The sequence below is a fragment of the Pempheris klunzingeri genome, chromosome 2 (assembly GCF_042242105.1).
Source record: "Pempheris klunzingeri isolate RE-2024b chromosome 2, fPemKlu1.hap1, whole genome shotgun sequence".
NCBI classification, from domain to species: Eukaryota; Metazoa; Chordata; class Actinopteri; order Acropomatiformes; family Pempheridae; genus Pempheris; species Pempheris klunzingeri.
In genome coordinates, this window is record NC_092013.1 from 14,538,818 (window position 1) to 14,558,601 (window position 19,784).

Sequence of the window (19,784 nt, forward strand, 5' to 3'; positions counted from 1 at the left end):
ACACAAAACAAACAGGCCTCACACAGATTTAGCCCTTGAAATACAAGAATGTGTAACACAACGTACAAAGTGACAACAATCAGTGTTTTTAATGAGTAAACATAAATATATATGATTCTGGCAAATATCTTCGTGTGACTGAATTTTATTTTTCTTGATTTGGTCTTGAGCAACAACAACGTGTCTCACAGAGGGAGATGCCACCATGATGAGATAACGTCCCTCATGCCACGTGGGTGCATGCTGAGTCAGAAAGAAAACAGCAATGTATCATTCAAAGGGGTATTTACATTCTCAGTCATCTTATTTTCTCATCACACTCTTAGTAAGGGCTTTTTCATCTTTTCTGTTTTTGGCTCACTGCCTCTTGCGCAGGTGGCCATACAGGACTCCACTGACGAGGAGGAGAGGGACGCACAGCCACGCCAGGATGAAACAGTAGCCAAAGCGTCCTTTGTTCAGATCCCTGGAGTCATTCAAGATCTCCTTTCGGTGGAAGGTGAAGATGAGGCAAGCAGCAAAGTCTGTGAGACCTACAAGAGAAGCGTTTTAAAGAGTTTTAGTGCAAATTCTCTCATCTCATCACAGACATTTTCATGCTATGTATATATTTAATTACAAATTAGGAATTAATGCAAATGCTTATCTAACTATTTTTAAAAATCACACTGGTATTGCTGGCAATTTTTCTTGTTGTCAAAAAAACCAATAATATGTTAGTCCTCAATTGTTCAACTTTCCTAAACTGTCTGAGGTCTGTGGTAGTTCCTACTGAAGATACGATATATCTTTAAAATTGGGCCCCAAATATATAGATATTTTAAGAAACAGAAATTTATAAAACAGCTGGGAACTGTAGGTTTTAGCAAATATTATTTAAATAGGGGTAAATAGTGCATTTTATGGGGTCTATTTTCAGCTGCGGATTAATACACATTTGGTGCTCTAGCGTGTATTAACAGTAGCAGGACGTTGAATATGGGACTGAGTGAAAATAAACTGCAGTGTCCAGGCTCATTGTCCTGAGAGGACGTGCCACCCAGTGCAGCAATGTGGCTCATTGGCGTGTTCTCAATCCTTTTTTGACAATAATGGAGGCCACATGGGACACAAGCTCATGCTTTAACTTCAAATATGTTTTAGTCAGATGAATTAATTTTTGGTGTATAGAATACAGCCAATCTTACCCTTTAAATCCAAGATGTGGGTTACTTCCTCCATTTGTAAAATGCAGTATTAGTACAGTGCATGAGGTAGAGACCAACCTGTTCTTGTTCATCATAATAAAAGCATGAGCTGAACTTTAAGCAATGCATTGTTGATAAGCTGTCATTATGATAAGAAATTAATAGCTTGGAGTTTTCAATCACAGCATTTTATGTGGCTTATGGAATAGACCTTTAAACACCTGCAAATGCCTGACAAAGGCCTGTGAAGTAGAAGAGTCCTCCTTTGGACATTGTAAACAGCTGACCCAGAAAAACCAGGAAGGAGATGGAGGAGAAGACCACAGAGAGGACCATGAGGGCCTGCACAGACTGCAGCCAGTCTGGAAAAGCAGATCAGAGAATGAATGTGACTCACAAGCAAAAACAAAAAAATATCCGATAACACAAATAACAAACCAGCATGCAGATGAACGCAGGCAACCACGCAGGTAAATACTTTACCATTTTCATTGGTAGCAGCACACAACCATGTCTTTGTGTCATTATCATGGAAGCAGTTATACCAGAGGTCTGTGATTTCTGTATCAGCCCATACCCACCAGGACTGCAAAAAGAAAGAAAGAAAGAAAGAAAGATTAATCTTATATTGTCCACCATACAAGGAGTATCAGTGACGTCATAGGTTAAAGGTCCCATATTATGTGAAATGCACACCGGTTCGTGTTACACCAGTCACACAAAGATGTCAAGACAAGAGCAAAACACGCAGATTATTCTGTTTTATTCTTCTAAAACTGCACGTTCAGACGGAGCTGCAGCAGCCATGTCTGCTATGAGAAAAATAATGTGTTTTTTGAACATTAAACCTTGTAAACCTGCCCTAGCAGGACCCCCAAATATAAGTATAAACTTGTATGTATCTCACCTTCTCCAGGGTGGCGATGAGGAGCATGGCCAAAGTGACCAGATGCAACACGGTCAGAAATATGAGCAGCAAGACCATGGCTTGAGATGAGGTGACCTGTGTACAAACAAGTCTGTGATATTATTATGATCATAGGATGATGTCTTGACAATGTGTTAAGAGCAGCGGTTCCACCAAAACCAAACATGTCTGTAGTCAAAGAAACGCCATTTGCCACTGCTAAGCAACGCGCCTTTTGTCCATGTAAGACTTCTCAAGGCAGTGGCCCGAAACAGTGGACTCTCTGTCTGCCTCTTGAGGAAGCACTTTCATCATGCATCTCAACATCTGCACTGACAATTTCTGCCCATTTATCAAACCACAAGCGAGGCAGACAGGCAGACTTCTCTCCGGCCTTGGAGCCTATCAGGTCTCTGAGGAATACATCAGAAAATCAGCTCCCTGTAACCTCTGTAAACAAGCATGTAGTCTGAAACCCAACCTACCAGCTCACATACTGTTGTGCATTTATATGTATCTGAGTACAAACATTTTACTTACTGTATAAATGATGGCAATCTGTCCTTAAACTTGAGGTTCAACTTGAGCTTCTTAATCTTCTCAAACACAATGACCATAGAAAGCTATTGTGAAAAAGCTTTTAAGTCTCTTTGTAAGAGTGATTTTATTTCAATCTGGGTGGTGACTTTTTCCATCAAATGTTTTTGATGGAGGACAGCAAAAAAAAGGGAAGCTCCATAATTAAGTGACTTCTCCCTTTTTGGTTTCAGTTCATCCAGCTGTTAAAATTAGTAAAGACAGAATTTGTATTGTGGCCAACTCACAGTGCAAACTAAATTCTCTGAAAACATTAATATAGTGTTACATGCATGTTCTCTACTACATTATAGGTAGCTAAATTAGAAAGTTAAATGCTTTTCATTTTTCAAATCAAAAATTGAGACCATAACATCATAACTGTACATTTGTACTTTTTTTTCTGTGGCCACAAAGAGAGACTGCTGCCTTCACAAATCATTGAATCCTTCTACAAAGACAAGTGCTTGATGTTGCCTTTTATTTAAGTAGAGCAACTGCACAGTACACTTAGACTACTAGGAGTGGGTATTCTACGCTGTGTTCATGTTTGTCTTTCCCACCCAGCTCTGCCCATAGAGGGAAATCACAGTTGCTATTAGATTGTGGACGTTACAGAGAGGCATGTGTTTGATTACATACTACACCATCTGGTTTACGTAACAGAGTGAGGTACCTGGCACAGACACATTTAAAGTAATGAGCACAGAAATTGCAGGCATATCATGGTGAAAGAACAGAAAAGCATTTTCATAAATACTGAAACAATATCCTTAAGGACTCCCTTTGTTAGCATTTGACCACACTTGGGTGTGACCTGCATCTGACTAGGCAGTAGTTACATCACAGTAAGCTGTATGTGTCAGTTTAATCCTACATAACCAAGATGTTTTGAGGACTTTCTTACCCTTCTACGTCAGCGCTATTGAGCCTGTACCCTTCAGTGATTGCCTTTGACTTTTTTCTCAGTTGCTGCTATCCTCCCTCTGTGCTCTCTATGTCCTCGCAGGCGTTTTAACTCCAAAACTTAGAGAGAATGGCACAAAAAGAGGAATGTGGAGTTAGATATAGGAGGAGTTCTCAACACCCATTTCCTCTGAAGTTTCCCTGCCCTCCCCCTCAAAACTGTGGTCTGGACCAACTCAACACCAAACATAACATTCCTCCGGTCCTGCATAAACACAGAACGTTTTCTGTGACATCCAATCTGCATTTAATAAGGGACAAAATGCAATGATATTGTATGCATTTACTATTTCGACTCTACCGAAGGACAAACAGAATTATTAATAATTACAGTCGGAACATGCAGTATCTGTCATAACATTGCTTGATGTGTGGCCTGTGCCGTGTTATTAAACGTACACTTTTGTGCCAGTGCTGCATGTACTCACACCGTTCATCCAGCTGTGCAGCTTGGCATGTAGACTGGTACAGTATTTCCAGAGTGAGGTCATTGAGAGGCAGGAAATACAGGCTGATTACTGCCCACTTTTCATTGCAAATGTGCAGGAAATCTCAGACCACCCAAGACACAATACACAGTGTTTAATTCCAAATTTAATCCTCAGAAAGAATATTCATTTGCCAAACAGCACCAGAGGAGGACATGTATCTCATTGACAAGACAGTTGGACAATATACACAGTAAAATCAATACAATGTAAAAAAAAATGTCAGAAACCGTCAACTATGCTAGCTACCGGTGAAATCCTTTTACAACCTCTATAATGGATTATTATGAATGATAGTTATGAAACTGTGTTGCAAAATGTTTAAGCAGCATTTTACTGTTGTAGTTGATCAAATTTTTTGCTAAAATTAACTATTTTACATATGTTATAATGAGTAACTGCAATTAACTGTAACCATTACCGTCAAGTAAATGTAGTGGACTAAAAAGATTAAGATTAAATCTGAATTGTAGGGAAGTGGAAATTAAAATGAAAATCCTAAAGTATAGTAAGTAACTTCAATTTGTACTAAGAATAGGATTTGAATTAAAGAGGGTTAGAGGTATATCACCATTTTAACAGATTAGATAAACAGATTGAACAAAAAATAAAGTATAGAATACATTCTTACACAAAGTGTCTTTTTTACTGATGTTTACAAGTGAAATTGAACTATTCATACTGTGAAGGTTCCCTCAAGACTCCTTCACGGACCCATGGACAGTAACTATCACAGTGCGCAAGAGCGCAAGATTTCCCACAGCAAGCAACATCACCTCCACTTGGCACCACGATTTCCCTGCACGCTCCTTCAGCCTCAGTCCACAGCATGTAGTGGCCGGTTTGGACATGAAGAGGTCGAGTACCTGCGCATAAAAGCACAAAGTTTTGTGGGAAGTTGCTGTTTGTTACGGACCGTTAGTCGCCGTCGAACAACGTGAAGGCATTCACGGCGTGTTTACGTCGCGGTGTTCTAGAACGCGAAGCAACATTCTTCTTTTCTTCATTCTGTGATTCTGTCGCAGAGCTGGTGGGAGCTGAGCGACTATAGACGACAAGATGAAGACTAAAATGTGCGTGTAAAGTACTGACGAAAGAAGTTTCTCACCGCAGGACAAATGGATCAACCGGAGGTACCGAGCACTTTCATGTTTTTCTCCGTTGAGTTCACCAACAGCTAGCTAACCATAAAACTTCAACGTTAGCCGAAATCTTAGAGATTCTAAACTGCGCGCACATGCTGTTACTTTTGATTAACTCCACTGCTGCAAAGCTGGTGATGGAAGTAATGTTTTATTCTTTTAGTATTTTATTCCTCCTTGAAAATGTCATCTTAGTCCACTCTGTCTCGCACATCATCTTGCTCCAGCTTTGATGTTCACTGAGTAAATTCTGTGGGTTGTTGTTTTTCTGTGACCATTCCATCAAATGGAAACCTTGTCTCGTCATTTAATTTACATTTTCCTGCTAAAAACCGTGATACAGTTTTCATCTTTGGGCTTCACTGGCTGCAGAGTGTGTTTTATGACTGAGGGGTTGACATTAACACATAGGATAAAGTTGAGTTATTCCTGGTTTTAGAGCACCACAGAAACAGGAGGAAAGAAGCAGTTCAACAGAAACATCTTGGTAATGTCAGCTGTCTGCAAGGAAGGAAACATCTGTTCCCCAAAACAGAAGAAGTGTCGGTTGGCTCACTCTAGTTTACACTTGAGGAACATTCATCTTACAAGCATCTTAGCAACTTGAGATGTAACATGTAAACATTATCACTCACTGGGGAAACCACAAGTTCGATGATCACCTAATCTTATAATGAAATGGTCCCTTTGTGAATAATACTGTAATCAAGAAATAAGATACAGGTCGCCTCTCCTGATAAATTGTCCTTAAGAGGTGTAGATAGCCTCGGAAAAAAGAAAACTAAGGCTCTCCGTCTTCAGGCGAAAACAATATGTTTATGAATGTATTCTTCAAGCAATCAAACAGACCCAACACATCAGACATCTTCGTCTGACAAACAGCTTAACGGTCTGACTAACAAACCAGCCCTCGGCTCCATTCCAACCATCACATAAGGTTTTGTATGTAACCATTAGAGGGCACCAAGGAGAGGCCACAAAGGAAATGCTGTAAGGCTCAAATGTAGATAAACAAATCTAAGTTTGACTTACCTGATCACCTGCAAAATGATGAATGATTGAAGCAACTGCTAGAGTCTATTGTAGATCAAAATGAACAGATATTAGGAATAAATAAGCATTGAGTTTTGCCAAAGAATATTACATTATGATCCATTGAATGGCAGTAAAATGTGTAAAACTAGTTAACTGGATGAGCATAATGTTTCAATGAGCAAAAACAAAAGCGTCTCAACATTAGGGATAGTCTGAGCACACAGAAAATGAAGGAATATGAGAGAAATGGTAGAAAGTCTATAGTCTGCATCGTCATTCAAACCAGGAACCTTCTTGCTGTGAGGCAACAGTGCTAACCACAGCACCACCACGCTGCCTCGTAATGAACAGCCATAACAGCCATGTTTTCGTGCGTATAGCAGTTGGATGCTCTGCAAGTCTATCCTTTTTTTTCTCCCCACATAGAAAAATTCAGAAGGGCATTCAAGGTGATGTATCAGGGAGGAAGGATTGCAGTTACTTTGTATGACTTATTGATGAACACGTCCCCAACCCAACCCATCTCCCCATTTTGGAAATAGCAGCAATAACAACAATTGCCACAGAGGAAGTTTCCCAAAGGTTTATGAATCCAAGAAGTCCTTGGCGACAGAGGGCTGTGGACTAGCTTGTCTTGTAGGGTGGGGGCCCTTCTAGAGACAAAAATGGGAAGTTTGGAGATACATTTCTGCAAGGCTGGATCACTGTGTAATATATTCCTGTTCTTACTTACAGACTGTCTGAACGCCAAGTCGACTCAAAATAAGTTTTTGAATTATGTGATAGTTTTGTTTTTTTGCACAAGTGACTCTTCCCATCCATAGATTTAACTTTGAGGTACGATCCTTAAATTTACACCCACGCTCTGCCAACTGTAGCCTCATTTCTGCAGCCTTTAGATCAAAGTTCTCCTGTTTATTATAAAAGCATTAAAAACATGTTGTTTTTTATAAATTGTTGTTGTCACAGGGTGAGTTTAAGTAGTCAGAGACAGTAAGCCCTTTTTTTTAGATACAACATGAGGCAGTTTGTTAGTGACCATGTCCGCGTCACTTGTACCGTCTCCAGGAGGAGCTGGAGCAGATCTCCGCGTGGTTTAGTGAGGAGGGACTTGGTCCTGACTCCCCAAAGGAGGCTCAGCTGCGTCTGGTATGGCGTGCCCTCCAGTGCACAAGAAACCGCCTGAGCAGTGTGACATGGGACCTGGACACCCAGCGCTCACAACACTTAGCAGAGATGGCAGAGGTGAGTCATCACTGCAGAAGAGCAAGGATGGGTGAAGCTCTATTAGTGACCTTTGGCTTTGTGTCTGTCTGTAAGGTACGCAAGTCTTTGGAACAAATCCGAATCTTTACAGAGCACAAAGATGTTTTGGCTCAGGAGATACAAGACGAGAACGATCAGCTCAAGGACCAGCTGCGACGACTAATATCCCTACAAGGTTGAACATTTTTACCTGTACACCACCTACAACTAAGAAAAATCCAACAAGAGCAGGAGAGACAAAATTCATACTTTTTCAGCACCATGACAAAGTTTTTTTTTAAATTGCTGTGTGGTATTTCCCAGTAGATTGTAAAACAAAAAGTACAACATTTGAGAATATATTGCAGACATTTTTGTCTCTTTCACTGAGGGTTTTCTACTTCATTTTTACATTATAATTTTTTTTCAGCAACACACACCATAGTATCTGTTCTGTCATAGTATCTGACTATTTGGTAAAGCATGTTCATTAAAACATAAAGTCATTCTTAGAGTGAGTCCTGTTTGGGTCTGTCATACACTGTGTGAGAGACAGTTCCTGATAGTCAATGAAGTGGCTGTTTGCTGCTCTTTAATGAAGGTGGAACAGTTAACCAGATGCACATTTGCTAAATTAACCAGTTAGGCTTCATCCGTGAAGTCTAAATCTTACTCTTCCACCGTTCTCCGTTGTCACAGATGCCCAGATAAGCGAGGTGGCTAAAATGCTGTACCAGCAGGGTCTCACAGAGTTGATTCACAGCAGCCCGAGTGAGCAGGTGGCCTACCTCCTGGTGGAGAGATCCTCCTTACTTGAGACGAGTGACATTCCCGTCAAGCTGACGGGTGCTGAAAACACAGCCAACCCACCGGGGATCCAAGTCCAAGCTCTGAACACCAATACGCAGCAGGTTAGAGGAAGAACATCCTAGACTTCATTCTTACTTCAGGCTTTTAGTTTCTGCTATTCGTTTCACTTTCATTTGATCATTAGCAGTTAAGAGAGATGGGAAAGTTGGGGTAAAAGTGGGAGACACGAGTCATAGTTTAAGTTGGGAAAAAAGGTGACTTTTAGCTTTGATACTTTGATAACATAAAATCTACAAAACTCTCAGCGCTACTAAAAGAGACACCAGAGTGAAGTTTGGAGTAGACATAATGAACCTTCCCCATGTTTATGTTTTCCCTTTTAAAGCATTTGATTCCTCTTGCGTGATATGTCTTGTATAATTATTCCTTAATTAAGTCAGATTCATATTGACAAATTCAGATTTTTTTTCAGTTGTTAGAAGCTCATGCCTCACACATACATTTCTCTGGTCAAATGACTTACTCTATGATTCTGTCATCTATTGTTATTCCTCAGGCTTCACACAAGGGGGCACCACGTCATGGCCAGAGCCCATGGAAGAGACTCTTTGGACTCCACAAAGCCTCACAGAGCAAACACACTTTTATTCCTGTATGTACTTTTATCCACAGTAATGTCACTGCATCCCATACTAACAATGGTTAAAAACTGCACTCAATTCAGCCACACTGAATTTGTTTTGTGTATCCCAAGGTGCATGATTGAATGTGAAGATCTTAGTGCATGCTTTCTGTTCAAACTGCTGTTCAGCAGCACCCACATTAACAGCATCCTCTTTTTTTGTTCCAGTGTTATTAAGCTCTGTCACCAACACAAGATAGGGAACTTTGCATGGCAGAGGAAATTCAAGATACTACACCACCTCATCCAGTGCACTTCTCAAGGTCTCTTGCCTGCTCTTGCATGCATTCCTGAACATTCTTGTTTGTATTCATAGGGTCCCCTTGATTGTACAGCAATCACTTTAATCTTGCTATTTTGGTCAGTTGCTCTTTCCCTCTCTCTGCAGGCTGAGGCCAGGCATTTGGCGGGCCAGACCAGCAGGGTGGAGAGGGAATGTTCCCGTCTGGAGCGGGACCTGGAGGAAGGCTCCCGCCGACTAGCCATGGCCCACAGCGAGATACGGCGTTTGACTGATGAGCTGGAGTCGGCTCACTTGACCCAAAGAGCTTATGGTGAGATATATTAATCAGCTACTTACAAGCAGACAAGACAGATTTCTCATACAGGAGTTCTCTACAGTAGCCAATAGTCGCTACTATGTCAGTATTTCATCTGTTTTCATTTAACATTCATCATGCCACCACCACTGCTAGAAAAGAACACATCACAAACTTTCCTTAATAAATATTGTATATCATTAGGACACAGAAGTTGTTTTACCATCATCGAATATTCAAACAGGCTCTAAACTATAATTGAAGATTTCACCAACTTCTACTGCTCTAAATTGAAGAGGAAACTCTGCCAGCAACTGTGTGAAGAGTGCTGTGGTGTTTGTTTGTTTTTTAGAGCCCGAGTTGCAGGCAGCACAGCAGGAGGTTGAGCAACTCAGACAGGAAGTTGAAAAACTAAAGAAATATGGTGAGAATTATTTTGCCATGTGCATTCTTTTAAACTGTTTTCAAAGCCTTGCCATAAGTTATTGAGTGTGTGTTAAGAGTTAAAGGGGGAAAATATCTGTGTTACAATCCACACACAGCTCAGATTCATCTTGCTGTGTATACCTGCTTATCGTGCTTAGGGGCTGGAGATTATTTCAGCATGCACTGGGTGAGAGGCAAGGAACACCCTGGACGGGTCACCAGACAGTCACACAAACACATTCACACCTATATTCATACTACGAGACACTTTGCTGTTTTATTTCACCCAACCTAACCTGCAGGTTTTTAGACTAAGGAAGGAAACCAACAAGCACACATGGTTAACACGCCGACTCCACACAGAAAAGCCCCCCCTGTCTTCGTCTGTCTACTTAAGTTCTATGAGTAAGTAATGGGCTAGAATAAAATAGACCAGACACAAGCAACAACAGCATTAAATGCAAACAAACATTTAGGAAGAAGCAGGTGAAGTTACACATTTAATAAAGCAGTTCATCTCACTGTCTGTGGCTTAGCTCTCATCAGTCACCTGCTGAATTGAGGATGTTGATGGCGCTCGGGATAAAAGGCTTCAGCAGGCACATATGAACTAGAACAGTGAAATCCTCAGCCATTTGTTATTTATAAGCTGATGGGTGCATTATCTGACTTTACTTGTGAAGAAATGGTGGAACTGCGAAAGGCCAAAGAGCTGAACGATCGTCTGGACCTTGAGATCAGAGCCTTGAGGACCAGGGTACGCTCCCTGGATGCAGAAAAAAGCTCTCTGCAGCAGACGGTAAGATACTCGCTGGAACAAGATATTTTATCAGTAAATACTCCTTAGAGAGCCAGAACATTATGGTAAGATAATACCACATTCATCAATTTATTTCTGTGACAGAATAAGGTTGAATTTATAGTGCTGGAAAGGAGCACACACTTCACTGTCATTGATGCTTTAAGGACACAGGCAGTTATTTTAAATTCGCCTCATTTCAGAGCACAAGGGGGGGTAAATCATATGTAGGTGAGAGTGTGCTTAATCACTATGCTGTAAAGCACATTTACAATTCTGTAATTTAGCCCTTTTCTAAAATATAATGTCTATGGCTGTAATTCTGGCTCTAATGTTTTTGTCTCCATAGTTACACAAACTTTTGTGTGTCCTAAGAATGTGTGCCGCTGGTTTAGCTACAGAAAAGCAGGCGAAAATGACCAAAATTCACTGGTTCCAGTTTCTCAATTGTGAATGTTTGATTTATTTGCTTTTTCATGGAAGTAAACTGAATATCTTTGGCTTTTGGACTGATATAAAGACAAAACAAGACATTTCAGTACATCAACTTGTCCCATAGTAAATTGCAATAAGCATTTGTCATTACTTTCTGATATGTCGTAGACCAAATGATTAATCAAGATAATAAGCAGTAGGTTAATCAGTAATGAAAATGAGTTGCAGCCACTGTACTGGGTGTATGTTTGGCTCAGGTGGTGTCTCTGCAGGAGAAGGTGGAGCGGCTGGAGTCAGCCCTACAGCAGCAGCAGCAGCAGGCTGAGCAGCAGCTCCTCACTGTGCAGGTTCAGACCGACCAGGCCACAGAGCCAGCTGAAGTAAGCCTTTTTGTTGAAACGTATTAACTGTAGGGAAAAAAAGCTGTAACAGATGTGTTCACTCCGTCATTCAGAATAGTAGCCCAGTGTTCAAGAACTACAGTATGGACTGTCTTGGTGACACATTACATAACTTTCTACATAAAACAACCTCCATCTTTGTTAAGTTACCACGCTTGTTTTGCAGCGGTTTACGCTGGAAATAAAACAGATCTTGCATTCACATCAAAGGTACCACTGAGCCAGTCTAATCGAGCAATAATCTGCTGTTATAAAGAGATGCAGATATAGGATATCTCTCTCTCTCTTTTTTTTTCAGGTTGTATCTCTGCAGAAGGAGGTGCAGCGGCTCGAGTCAGCCCTGCAGGAGCAGCAGCAGACTGAACAGGTTTGGGCCAACCAGGCCAATTAGTTCACCAAAGTCCCACTAAACAGATTCCTGTGCATTACATCTGACACTGATACAGTCTGCCCATCCTTCAGTCAGTCCTTTAACTCTGAGCAGAACTGAACTCATCAAACAGCTACAGATCACTGTCGTTAGAGTGACAGATGCTTGTTCATGTGTTGAAAAAGTATCTTCTTGTCTCGTTTTTTTTTTAGTGTCAAGCAGCAGAGCTGGCACAGAGCAAACAGACCATCAGTAATTTACGGGGGGGAACTCATTGCTCAGACAAGATGCCTTTTAGAGAAGGAGGAAACTAATAGTTTCCTCCTTCTCTCCTTCCTATTAGTTATTAACTATTAGTTATTACAGTTCATCATGGATAGTTTGTATGGCTGCCCAACAACGTGGCCCTGAATGCTTCATTTCAGCTCACTCACAAACAAATACACTGATCAGGTTTGACAAACCTACCATCAAATGTCTCTTAATGACTATGAAGCATCCCCCCAAGTGTTGTGATCCAAACGCTTACATTAAGTCCTGAAAATTCCACTTGTATCTAATTATCTACTATATTTATGTCACTGACACATCTTTTTGATTTGCACCATTAACTTGCAATGGTGCCATGCCTTATGTCTGATGGGTATACTGTATAATGCACTTTTTGGAACTCCAAAGACCAGATGATTGAAGTTGTATTGTCCAGACATATGGTCTTTTGTTACGAGGAACGATTAACGCGACTAGTAATTCAGTTTTTAATGAGAGGCGAGCAGGCTGCCAGAGTTGAATTGACCTGAACTTCTGTGCACACTGCAAATTAATTGATGATAGACCGATCCTTGCTGTGTGTCTTAATCTAATGCCTTCACACAGCTGCAGCAGCTCTCTTCGATGTGGACCCATGGCTAAACTAAACACTAGGTCTACTCACAGAGAACTAGCCAACGTACAAAACTAAAATAAAATATAAATATAAGAACTCTCATTGGGCAAACCTCTAAAGTGCATTGTGAATGTGGACACTGTGCTGAAACAGACATCGTGTGACTGAAGCTTCATCCATTCTCAGGTCGTATCTCTGCAGAGGGAGGTAGAGCGGCTGGAGTCGGCCCTGCAGGAGCAGCAGCAGCAGGCTGAGCGCCGGCTCCTGACCTTGCAGGTTCGGGCCGACCAAGCTAATGAGTTAGCTAATGTAAGTATCACTGCACAAGCATTACATGAGAGGATTACATCTGCTGTCACTAAATCAAACAGAACAGAGGAATATCAAACTGCAAAGGTTCTACACAGTTTGGTAAATCTTCATGTGAATAGATCCCTCTGCAAAGATAAAAGAGCTTTCTACTGAATAGGATTCAAGAATCAAATTCTTGTGAAACACTGTGTTGAACACATCCGTATCAGCAAATGTGACTCGTGAAATTAAATTGTTGTCAATACCTGTCTGAATGTGGATCTTGTTGTGTTTCCAGTCCCAGGCAACTGAATTAATGCAGAGAAATGAGATCTGCAGAGATTTACAAAATAAGATCAGCACTCAGTCGAAAAGCCTCATGGAGAAGGAGTCAGAGGTGGGTGAAATGTAGTGTCTTGTTTATTAAAATGTGAAGGTTGGCTCGAGGGTGGCTCAGTCCATCAGCCTCGGGTATGCTGGGGTCAACCGTGTCTTTAGATGTATGCAAATATTAGCACTATCACGTTGTAATGCAGTCACATGCAGCGTGCCAGCGTGATAACATGCTAAATTACCATTAATCTCAAACTAAAACTGAGGCTGATGGAAAATAGTTTCATTTACTTTAGAGGTGTGTTGTCCTTAACTGAATAGTTGGCTTAGTGGGTCACTTAAGTTGTTGTTGTTTCAGCCTCTGGGGACCAAATACAATGGTTATCCATCCAGGAATTTTACTTTAGACTTAAGTATTTGACTAACAAATACTGCCCGACTCACGCTGCTGTTCCCAGAGCCACAGCCCAACCTTTGCTAAACACACACAACAAAATCTACTAGAGAAAGACAGATTTTCTTTTTGAAACGACATAATATTCATATAAAGACAAATTCATTAACAGACGCTGTACTATACAGTTTTCTTTTATATGATTTCAAAACATTGTCTTATCCTTTCAGGTACATTCCCTTAAGCAGCAGCTGGAAAATTCCCATAATGACCTGGATAAACTTATAGCTACGATCTGCACCAAACAAAACAATCTTCAGGATCAAAAGTAGAATATTCTACCTCCTTACACCGTCCAGCAACTACTGCATATGCATGTCAACCCTCAGTGTTGCAGTAATACATACTATGCGTAAGTAAAGGTTTCTGTGTGTGTCCATGTTTGAAGGCTGTGGCAGCAAAAACAGGCAGTTTCACAGCTTTGTGAAAGCACCCACTGTCAGCTGAAAGACTCCTTTGTAACAGAGAGTAAAGAGCTACAGACACAACTACAGCTGCTGCAGAACAAGGAAAACACACAGCACAAGGTAATTTCTTATGTATTTGAATATTCTGGAAAACTGGTGATTTATCAGAGCTGTGTGTGTTTACATGTTTTAATTTCCTTTCATTGTACGACTGTTGGCCAGTACTTAAGGTCAGAATCAGTTGCCATCCACGTGTAAGGCTCGGAAAAAACAAAGCTGTACATGAATGTGAATGTGCTAGAGTCAGCAGTGTATGCACTGACGTGTTATGTCCGGTTACTGCTCATGTTTGTACTTTACTTTGGACGGGAGGAGTTTCCTGATTACCGAGAAGCAGTGAAGACTCTGTTGACCACCAAAGACAAGTGTGAGACTCTGAAGAAGGAGATCTGTGAAACCCTTAAATGTCTCGACAAAGAGCGGAGGTAACACCCTCATAATGTTGCCGCCAACAGAGTAACTTTAAACTTGACAGAAACTACAAAACACAATATAAAGGTTTGGATTGTGGCCAATAAAATGTGTTAGTTGGAAGACTTTTCTTCATCCTGCATAGGACAGGATATGACAACATAGTATAATAATATCTTAACCTATACATGATGTAGCTTTCTTTTGCTACAGTTGAATCAACATGTTTTATTCTGGATTGATTATTTGTAATGTGCTATTTGTTTTCCATCTTCCTACAGTAAATACCACGAGATGAAGGAAAAACACAAGGCAAAACTGTCTCGAGTCAAACAGAAATTGGGTGATGAAACCACGTGGCGCGATGAGAAGATAAAAAGTCTTGATCGAGAATTGTCGTTGTGTGCCCATTCATTAGCAAAGGTACTTTTCCACGTTTGTCTTGCTTTATACAAAAGAAAGCAGGATGTTTGAGGTGTATCTTGTTTAACTCTTTCATGCATAGAGATCTGTTTTCTTGTATATGCATGAGCTTTGATGGCATATTGTTGCACATCAGCCACTACAGTGGATGCTACTGCATCATCTCATACTCCGCTACCCAGTGGTAAGCCATTGCAAGTGGAAAAAACCGACCAAGATGGTCGACAGACAGCCAGAAACACCAAGTTGCTCATTTTATTCTGTTCAAACCTTCTATACAAAGAAAGAAGAAAAATATGGTGACATCAAGTAACATCTAAGGAGTCATGCAATTGCTAAATTTTCCTAGTATTGATTTTATATTGGGAGGAAATTATGATTAATCACATGTCCACTGAATTGTACATCATGCATCACTAGCTGTATTTCAACGACTGGACATGTAAATATATCTTTATAAAATATGGGTTAAAGAAAAATAAAGTTCAAACCTTGTTTTTCATGCCTAAAGATGAATAAAAACACTTAGTAAAAAAATCCTGACTGATGTTATCATAATTCAGGCATGAAAGGGTTAAATTTACATTTATGATTATTTGATTTCTATTTATTCTGATTCACATGATGGATTCACAGACTGTATAAATCTTGTATTTACTTTTATGCAGTCTATGGATGAATTTCAATATCAATATTTATTCTCACCTGTGTTGATATACGTGTAAAAAAAGGATTACTGGCTGTTTTTCACTTGTGTATATATTGACTCTGACTCTGAGCTGATTGATAGCAACGTCTAATTCCTGTATTGACACATGTCTCATTCTAGATTAGATTATCAAAAAGTGGATGATCAATAAAGGGAATCCAAACTGTTTTTCCTCTCCCAGGAAAAAGAGCTTACCATAAGTATAACTGTGGAAAATGACAAACTGCTTGTTGAGAGGAGAAGATTACTACAACAGCTAAATGAGGAGGAGCACAACAAGAAGGACAGTAATCTAACAGCTTCTTTGTCCAAATGCAGGTACTGAACTTACACAGCCAGTCAGCATTTCACCGCACATTCCACACATTCTGTTCAAAGGAAATTGCATTTATCCAATGTGTGTTCATTGATAAAGAAGAGATGTCTGTTTTGATCTCAAGGGTGGATTTTCTAGAGATGGAAAACAAGAAACTAGGAAACAAGGTACTCCACATGTCTAACCAGCTATCTGTCCTGGAACGCAGCCTTCAGAACATGCAGTCACTTCAGTTTTCTGAGGTACCGTGCACAGTTAAATCTACTTCACCAGAAAACAAACTTATCGGACTGATTAATTACAGCTAGTAGTTGTACTGAGGCACAGCACAGCTTTGAGCTTAATGCTAATGTCAGCAGGTATAATGTTTGGCAACTTAATTTAACCTTTAGCAAAATATTAATTTAACATTTTTTTCTTTTGCTGTATTAGGAACTGAAGCAAATAACTAATCCTCTGCAGGTTTTTAAATCTCTCCCAGTGCAAACTTGCCAACTAAGGTAGGTCTGATTCCGATTAAGAACTTCAGCAAAACCTGTTTGCTTGCTAAATAAAACACCATTAAATGTCTATGAACTTTGATTGCGTCCTTAGTGTGATGATGCCTGATCCATCTGAAATTCAAGACTTATTGGACAATACTCGGAGCAAGCAGCCAGATGTGACTTCCTCCCCTCACCGTTTCATCTCTGGGCCCCTGTCTCGATCAGCAGAGATGGGATACCTCAATCTGACCTCCACCCATAGCCGCTCAGACCACTCGGCACCCACGGCCGCCCTCAGCAGCACAGATAGCCCAGGTTGTTGAGATTCTCTGTCTCTCTGCAATACAAATAGACTTTAGGGAAGCTTTTTTTTTGTAAGCAAATTAAATTAATAAACCAGATAACCAGGTCACCTCAGCCTGAATTGTGACCATAAGTTGGAAAGGCCTGTCTCTGTCTTTGGAGCACAGTTTAGCAGTCTGATTGTTTGGGCTGGCTGGCGCCTCCAGATAGGGTGTGACGATCCGTTGTCAGGGTCACCAAGGTCGCAGATGATAACTGTGCTGTGCTCCAGACATTGCAAGATAGACTGTCTCCTGTTGGAGAAACATGCTGTTGGTGACCTAGAGATTCATACAACATGATGTGGGGTAACGTGAATGGTTATATTTCCTTGTTTAGATATCAGAGAGCCAGAGCAGCACTCATACATATTTGTGGTACATGTAGAGTGACCACGTTTGGGCATGGAGTCATTTTAGCACGCCCAGCAGCTGTTTTGCTGCTGTCTCCGTTCTCCTCGACCGAGCATCAGGAAACGTTGCTGTGAAAGATATCAAGGCCGCCATCAAGCTTTTCCTTAGTGTCTGAGCTACTCAAATCCGAAGATTTGCTTCAGAAAGTGGCGCCATAAACAGGATTTCAACATAACAACTTTGTAAGTGCAGAATCTCTTTTATTGTGCCTTACCATGTCTGTGTTTGTAATCCATAAAAATCTGTAACTTTTTTTTTTTACAAGTGGCTCCCAGCACCCAAAGGGGGACAGGGAGTCGCTGTGTAAGCAACAGACCGTCTCCCATTTAGGTCAAATTGAGTCTATTTGGCAGATCCAATTGGAGAAAAAAGGAAATCACATGAGACGGATTGAACTCAAGTTTGGTTGATGAAAGTGATGAATGCAATAAGTAAAAAAAACTATGCGCCTAGACACCTGAGAAGGATTGCTGGGGAGTTTGTGAAGCACAAAGACTGTGTGTTGTGCGGGAACGTTGCAGCATCACAACGGGACGGCTCTTTTCTGGGGCAGCTTCGGTCTGCTTTGTTACGGTTGTTGTAAGGCACCTGTGAAGTTTAATCTTTGGGAAAAGACATCTTCCAGGGTAGCTGAGAAATGCTTATCTCGTCTGACCAAGAGTGGGATCACCTGATTGGGCAGAAAAATAGGGGGCCCCGGCACCGAATGTAAGCTTGAGCACAAGGACAAAGAGGCTCAGAGACTCCTGCTCCTGCTTACAAATGCCACCACTTGATTAAGAAAAGTTTGGAGACTTTGATGATGCAGCAGTGTTTTTGATGTATATGTATGTCTAACGTGTTTGTTTGTTTTGAAAATTAGGTAACAAACTGTCCAAAGCAGGACTATTACGCAGGTGTGAAGAAATGCTGTAAAAAACGTAAAATTTTATATTTACTAATTCATCTTTTGAAAGTAGTACTGTGTGTGTGTGTGTGTGTGTGTGTGTGTGTGTGTGTATATATTAAGGATTTACTTTAAATACTGTAAAATAAAACTGTAATTTATTAGTTGATTATATTTTGTATCAATACACAAAAAGTTAACCTCTTAAATGTAGAGGAGTAGGTGTAGACAAGTACCTTAAATGACAAAATGATGAAGCAAAGCAAATCAATTTTTTTTGGTGTACTTCACTGACGTTGCCTGAGGTTGGCAACAGGCAATGGCTGTTCCAATGATCTGTAATAAGTTTACATACAAATAAATAAATGTTAACGATTACCAGCATGGGCGCCTGGTTATTGTTAAAAGTGGAGGTGCATGATGAGTGATGGACAAGGGGAGGTATTACCGTATGATACAATAGATTACCATAGAAGCCCGTACCATACCATACAATACTATAGATTACTGTAGAATACCATAGATTACTGTACCATACCTTTGGGTGCCTAGTTATAATTAAAAGTGCAGATGAATGATCAGTGACGAGCAAGGAAAGGTACAACAGGACATTTTTCATGTACACCTGAAATGCCATTTCCTACAACACAGAGCCTTAAATAAAGTCCAATAAAGCTGCTCTTTCTGTATCAAGCTCAATTTACATTGAACCACAAAATATTGTTATTGTGTTCCATACAAGTTTCTGCAGTTAGTGATTAAATTAGATTAAATGTTAAAAGCTTTTATTGTGTTTGTGACCTGATTCAACATCATGTGCATTTCAGTTTCTAATCCACAATAACCTTGGAAAGTAACCCTAAACCCTAAAAAAATATCTCTAAATCCTAAAAAAGTAAACCCTAAAGAGTACTAGCCAAATCCTAAACCCTCATACACACAGTGTGTGTATGTCAAAGTAAATGATTAACATTGTCTCTTTACATAAACACACACGTGCAAAAGGGCAACTCTGTATATCTCGACCTGATTCTCCAGTTCCTGGAGAAGTTATTAATTCAAAGAACCATATGGAGAATGTTAAATATCTTTGAAATGAGAGAGCCATACAGGCTGTATATCCAACCTATTGAAATGTATCATCTTGTCTCGTCTTACAATGACATTTTGTTACAAGCGCTGCACATGCAGGTGATACTGATTCTGGTAATGAAAAAAATATATGTTATAGGTAACTCTTTAGCTAACTGCAGCTAACTCTCATTTTCCAAGTCCTTCCTCCATGTGTTAGACTGGGCCTTATAGGAAAAAAAATAAAATAAAATAAATAAATAGTACCGTTTATAACAATGGATAATCA

The 19,784-nt window shown here is 40.3% G+C and overlaps 2 protein-coding genes across 2 annotated transcripts; one reads left to right on the forward strand and one right to left on the reverse strand.

The window, feature by feature from the left end:
* Window positions 1–123: 123 nt before the first annotated feature.
* emp3a (epithelial membrane protein 3a (MAM blood group)) lies at window positions 124–3,689 on the reverse strand. The gene is made up of 5 exons (XM_070848548.1): window positions 3,578–3,689; window positions 2,095–2,190; window positions 1,671–1,773; window positions 1,409–1,549; window positions 124–533 (listed from the first exon to the last, which is right to left on the reverse strand). Exons 2-5 carry the CDS (start codon window positions 2,170–2,172, stop codon window positions 358–360), a joined length of 498 nt encoding a protein of 165 aa, XP_070704649.1. The 5' UTR covers window positions 2,173–2,190; window positions 3,578–3,689; the 3' UTR covers window positions 124–357.
* A 1,367-nt stretch (window positions 3,690–5,056) lies between these two features.
* LOC139207487 (coiled-coil domain-containing protein 30) lies at window positions 5,057–18,802 on the forward strand. The gene is made up of 21 exons (XM_070837220.1): window positions 5,057–5,257; window positions 7,370–7,546; window positions 7,622–7,742; window positions 8,246–8,457; window positions 8,913–9,008; window positions 9,427–9,592; window positions 9,930–10,001; window positions 10,687–10,802; window positions 11,495–11,617; window positions 11,937–12,005; window positions 12,221–12,304; window positions 13,081–13,203; window positions 13,484–13,582; window positions 14,143–14,240; window positions 14,361–14,499; window positions 14,752–14,864; window positions 15,132–15,273; window positions 16,164–16,300; window positions 16,423–16,540; window positions 16,731–16,798; window positions 16,893–18,802. The coding sequence occupies exons 1-21, from the start codon at window positions 5,243–5,245 to the stop codon at window positions 17,104–17,106; spliced, it is 2,502 nt and encodes an 833-aa protein (XP_070693321.1). The 5' UTR covers window positions 5,057–5,242; the 3' UTR covers window positions 17,107–18,802.
* The last annotated feature ends 982 nt before the right edge of the window (window positions 18,803–19,784 follow it).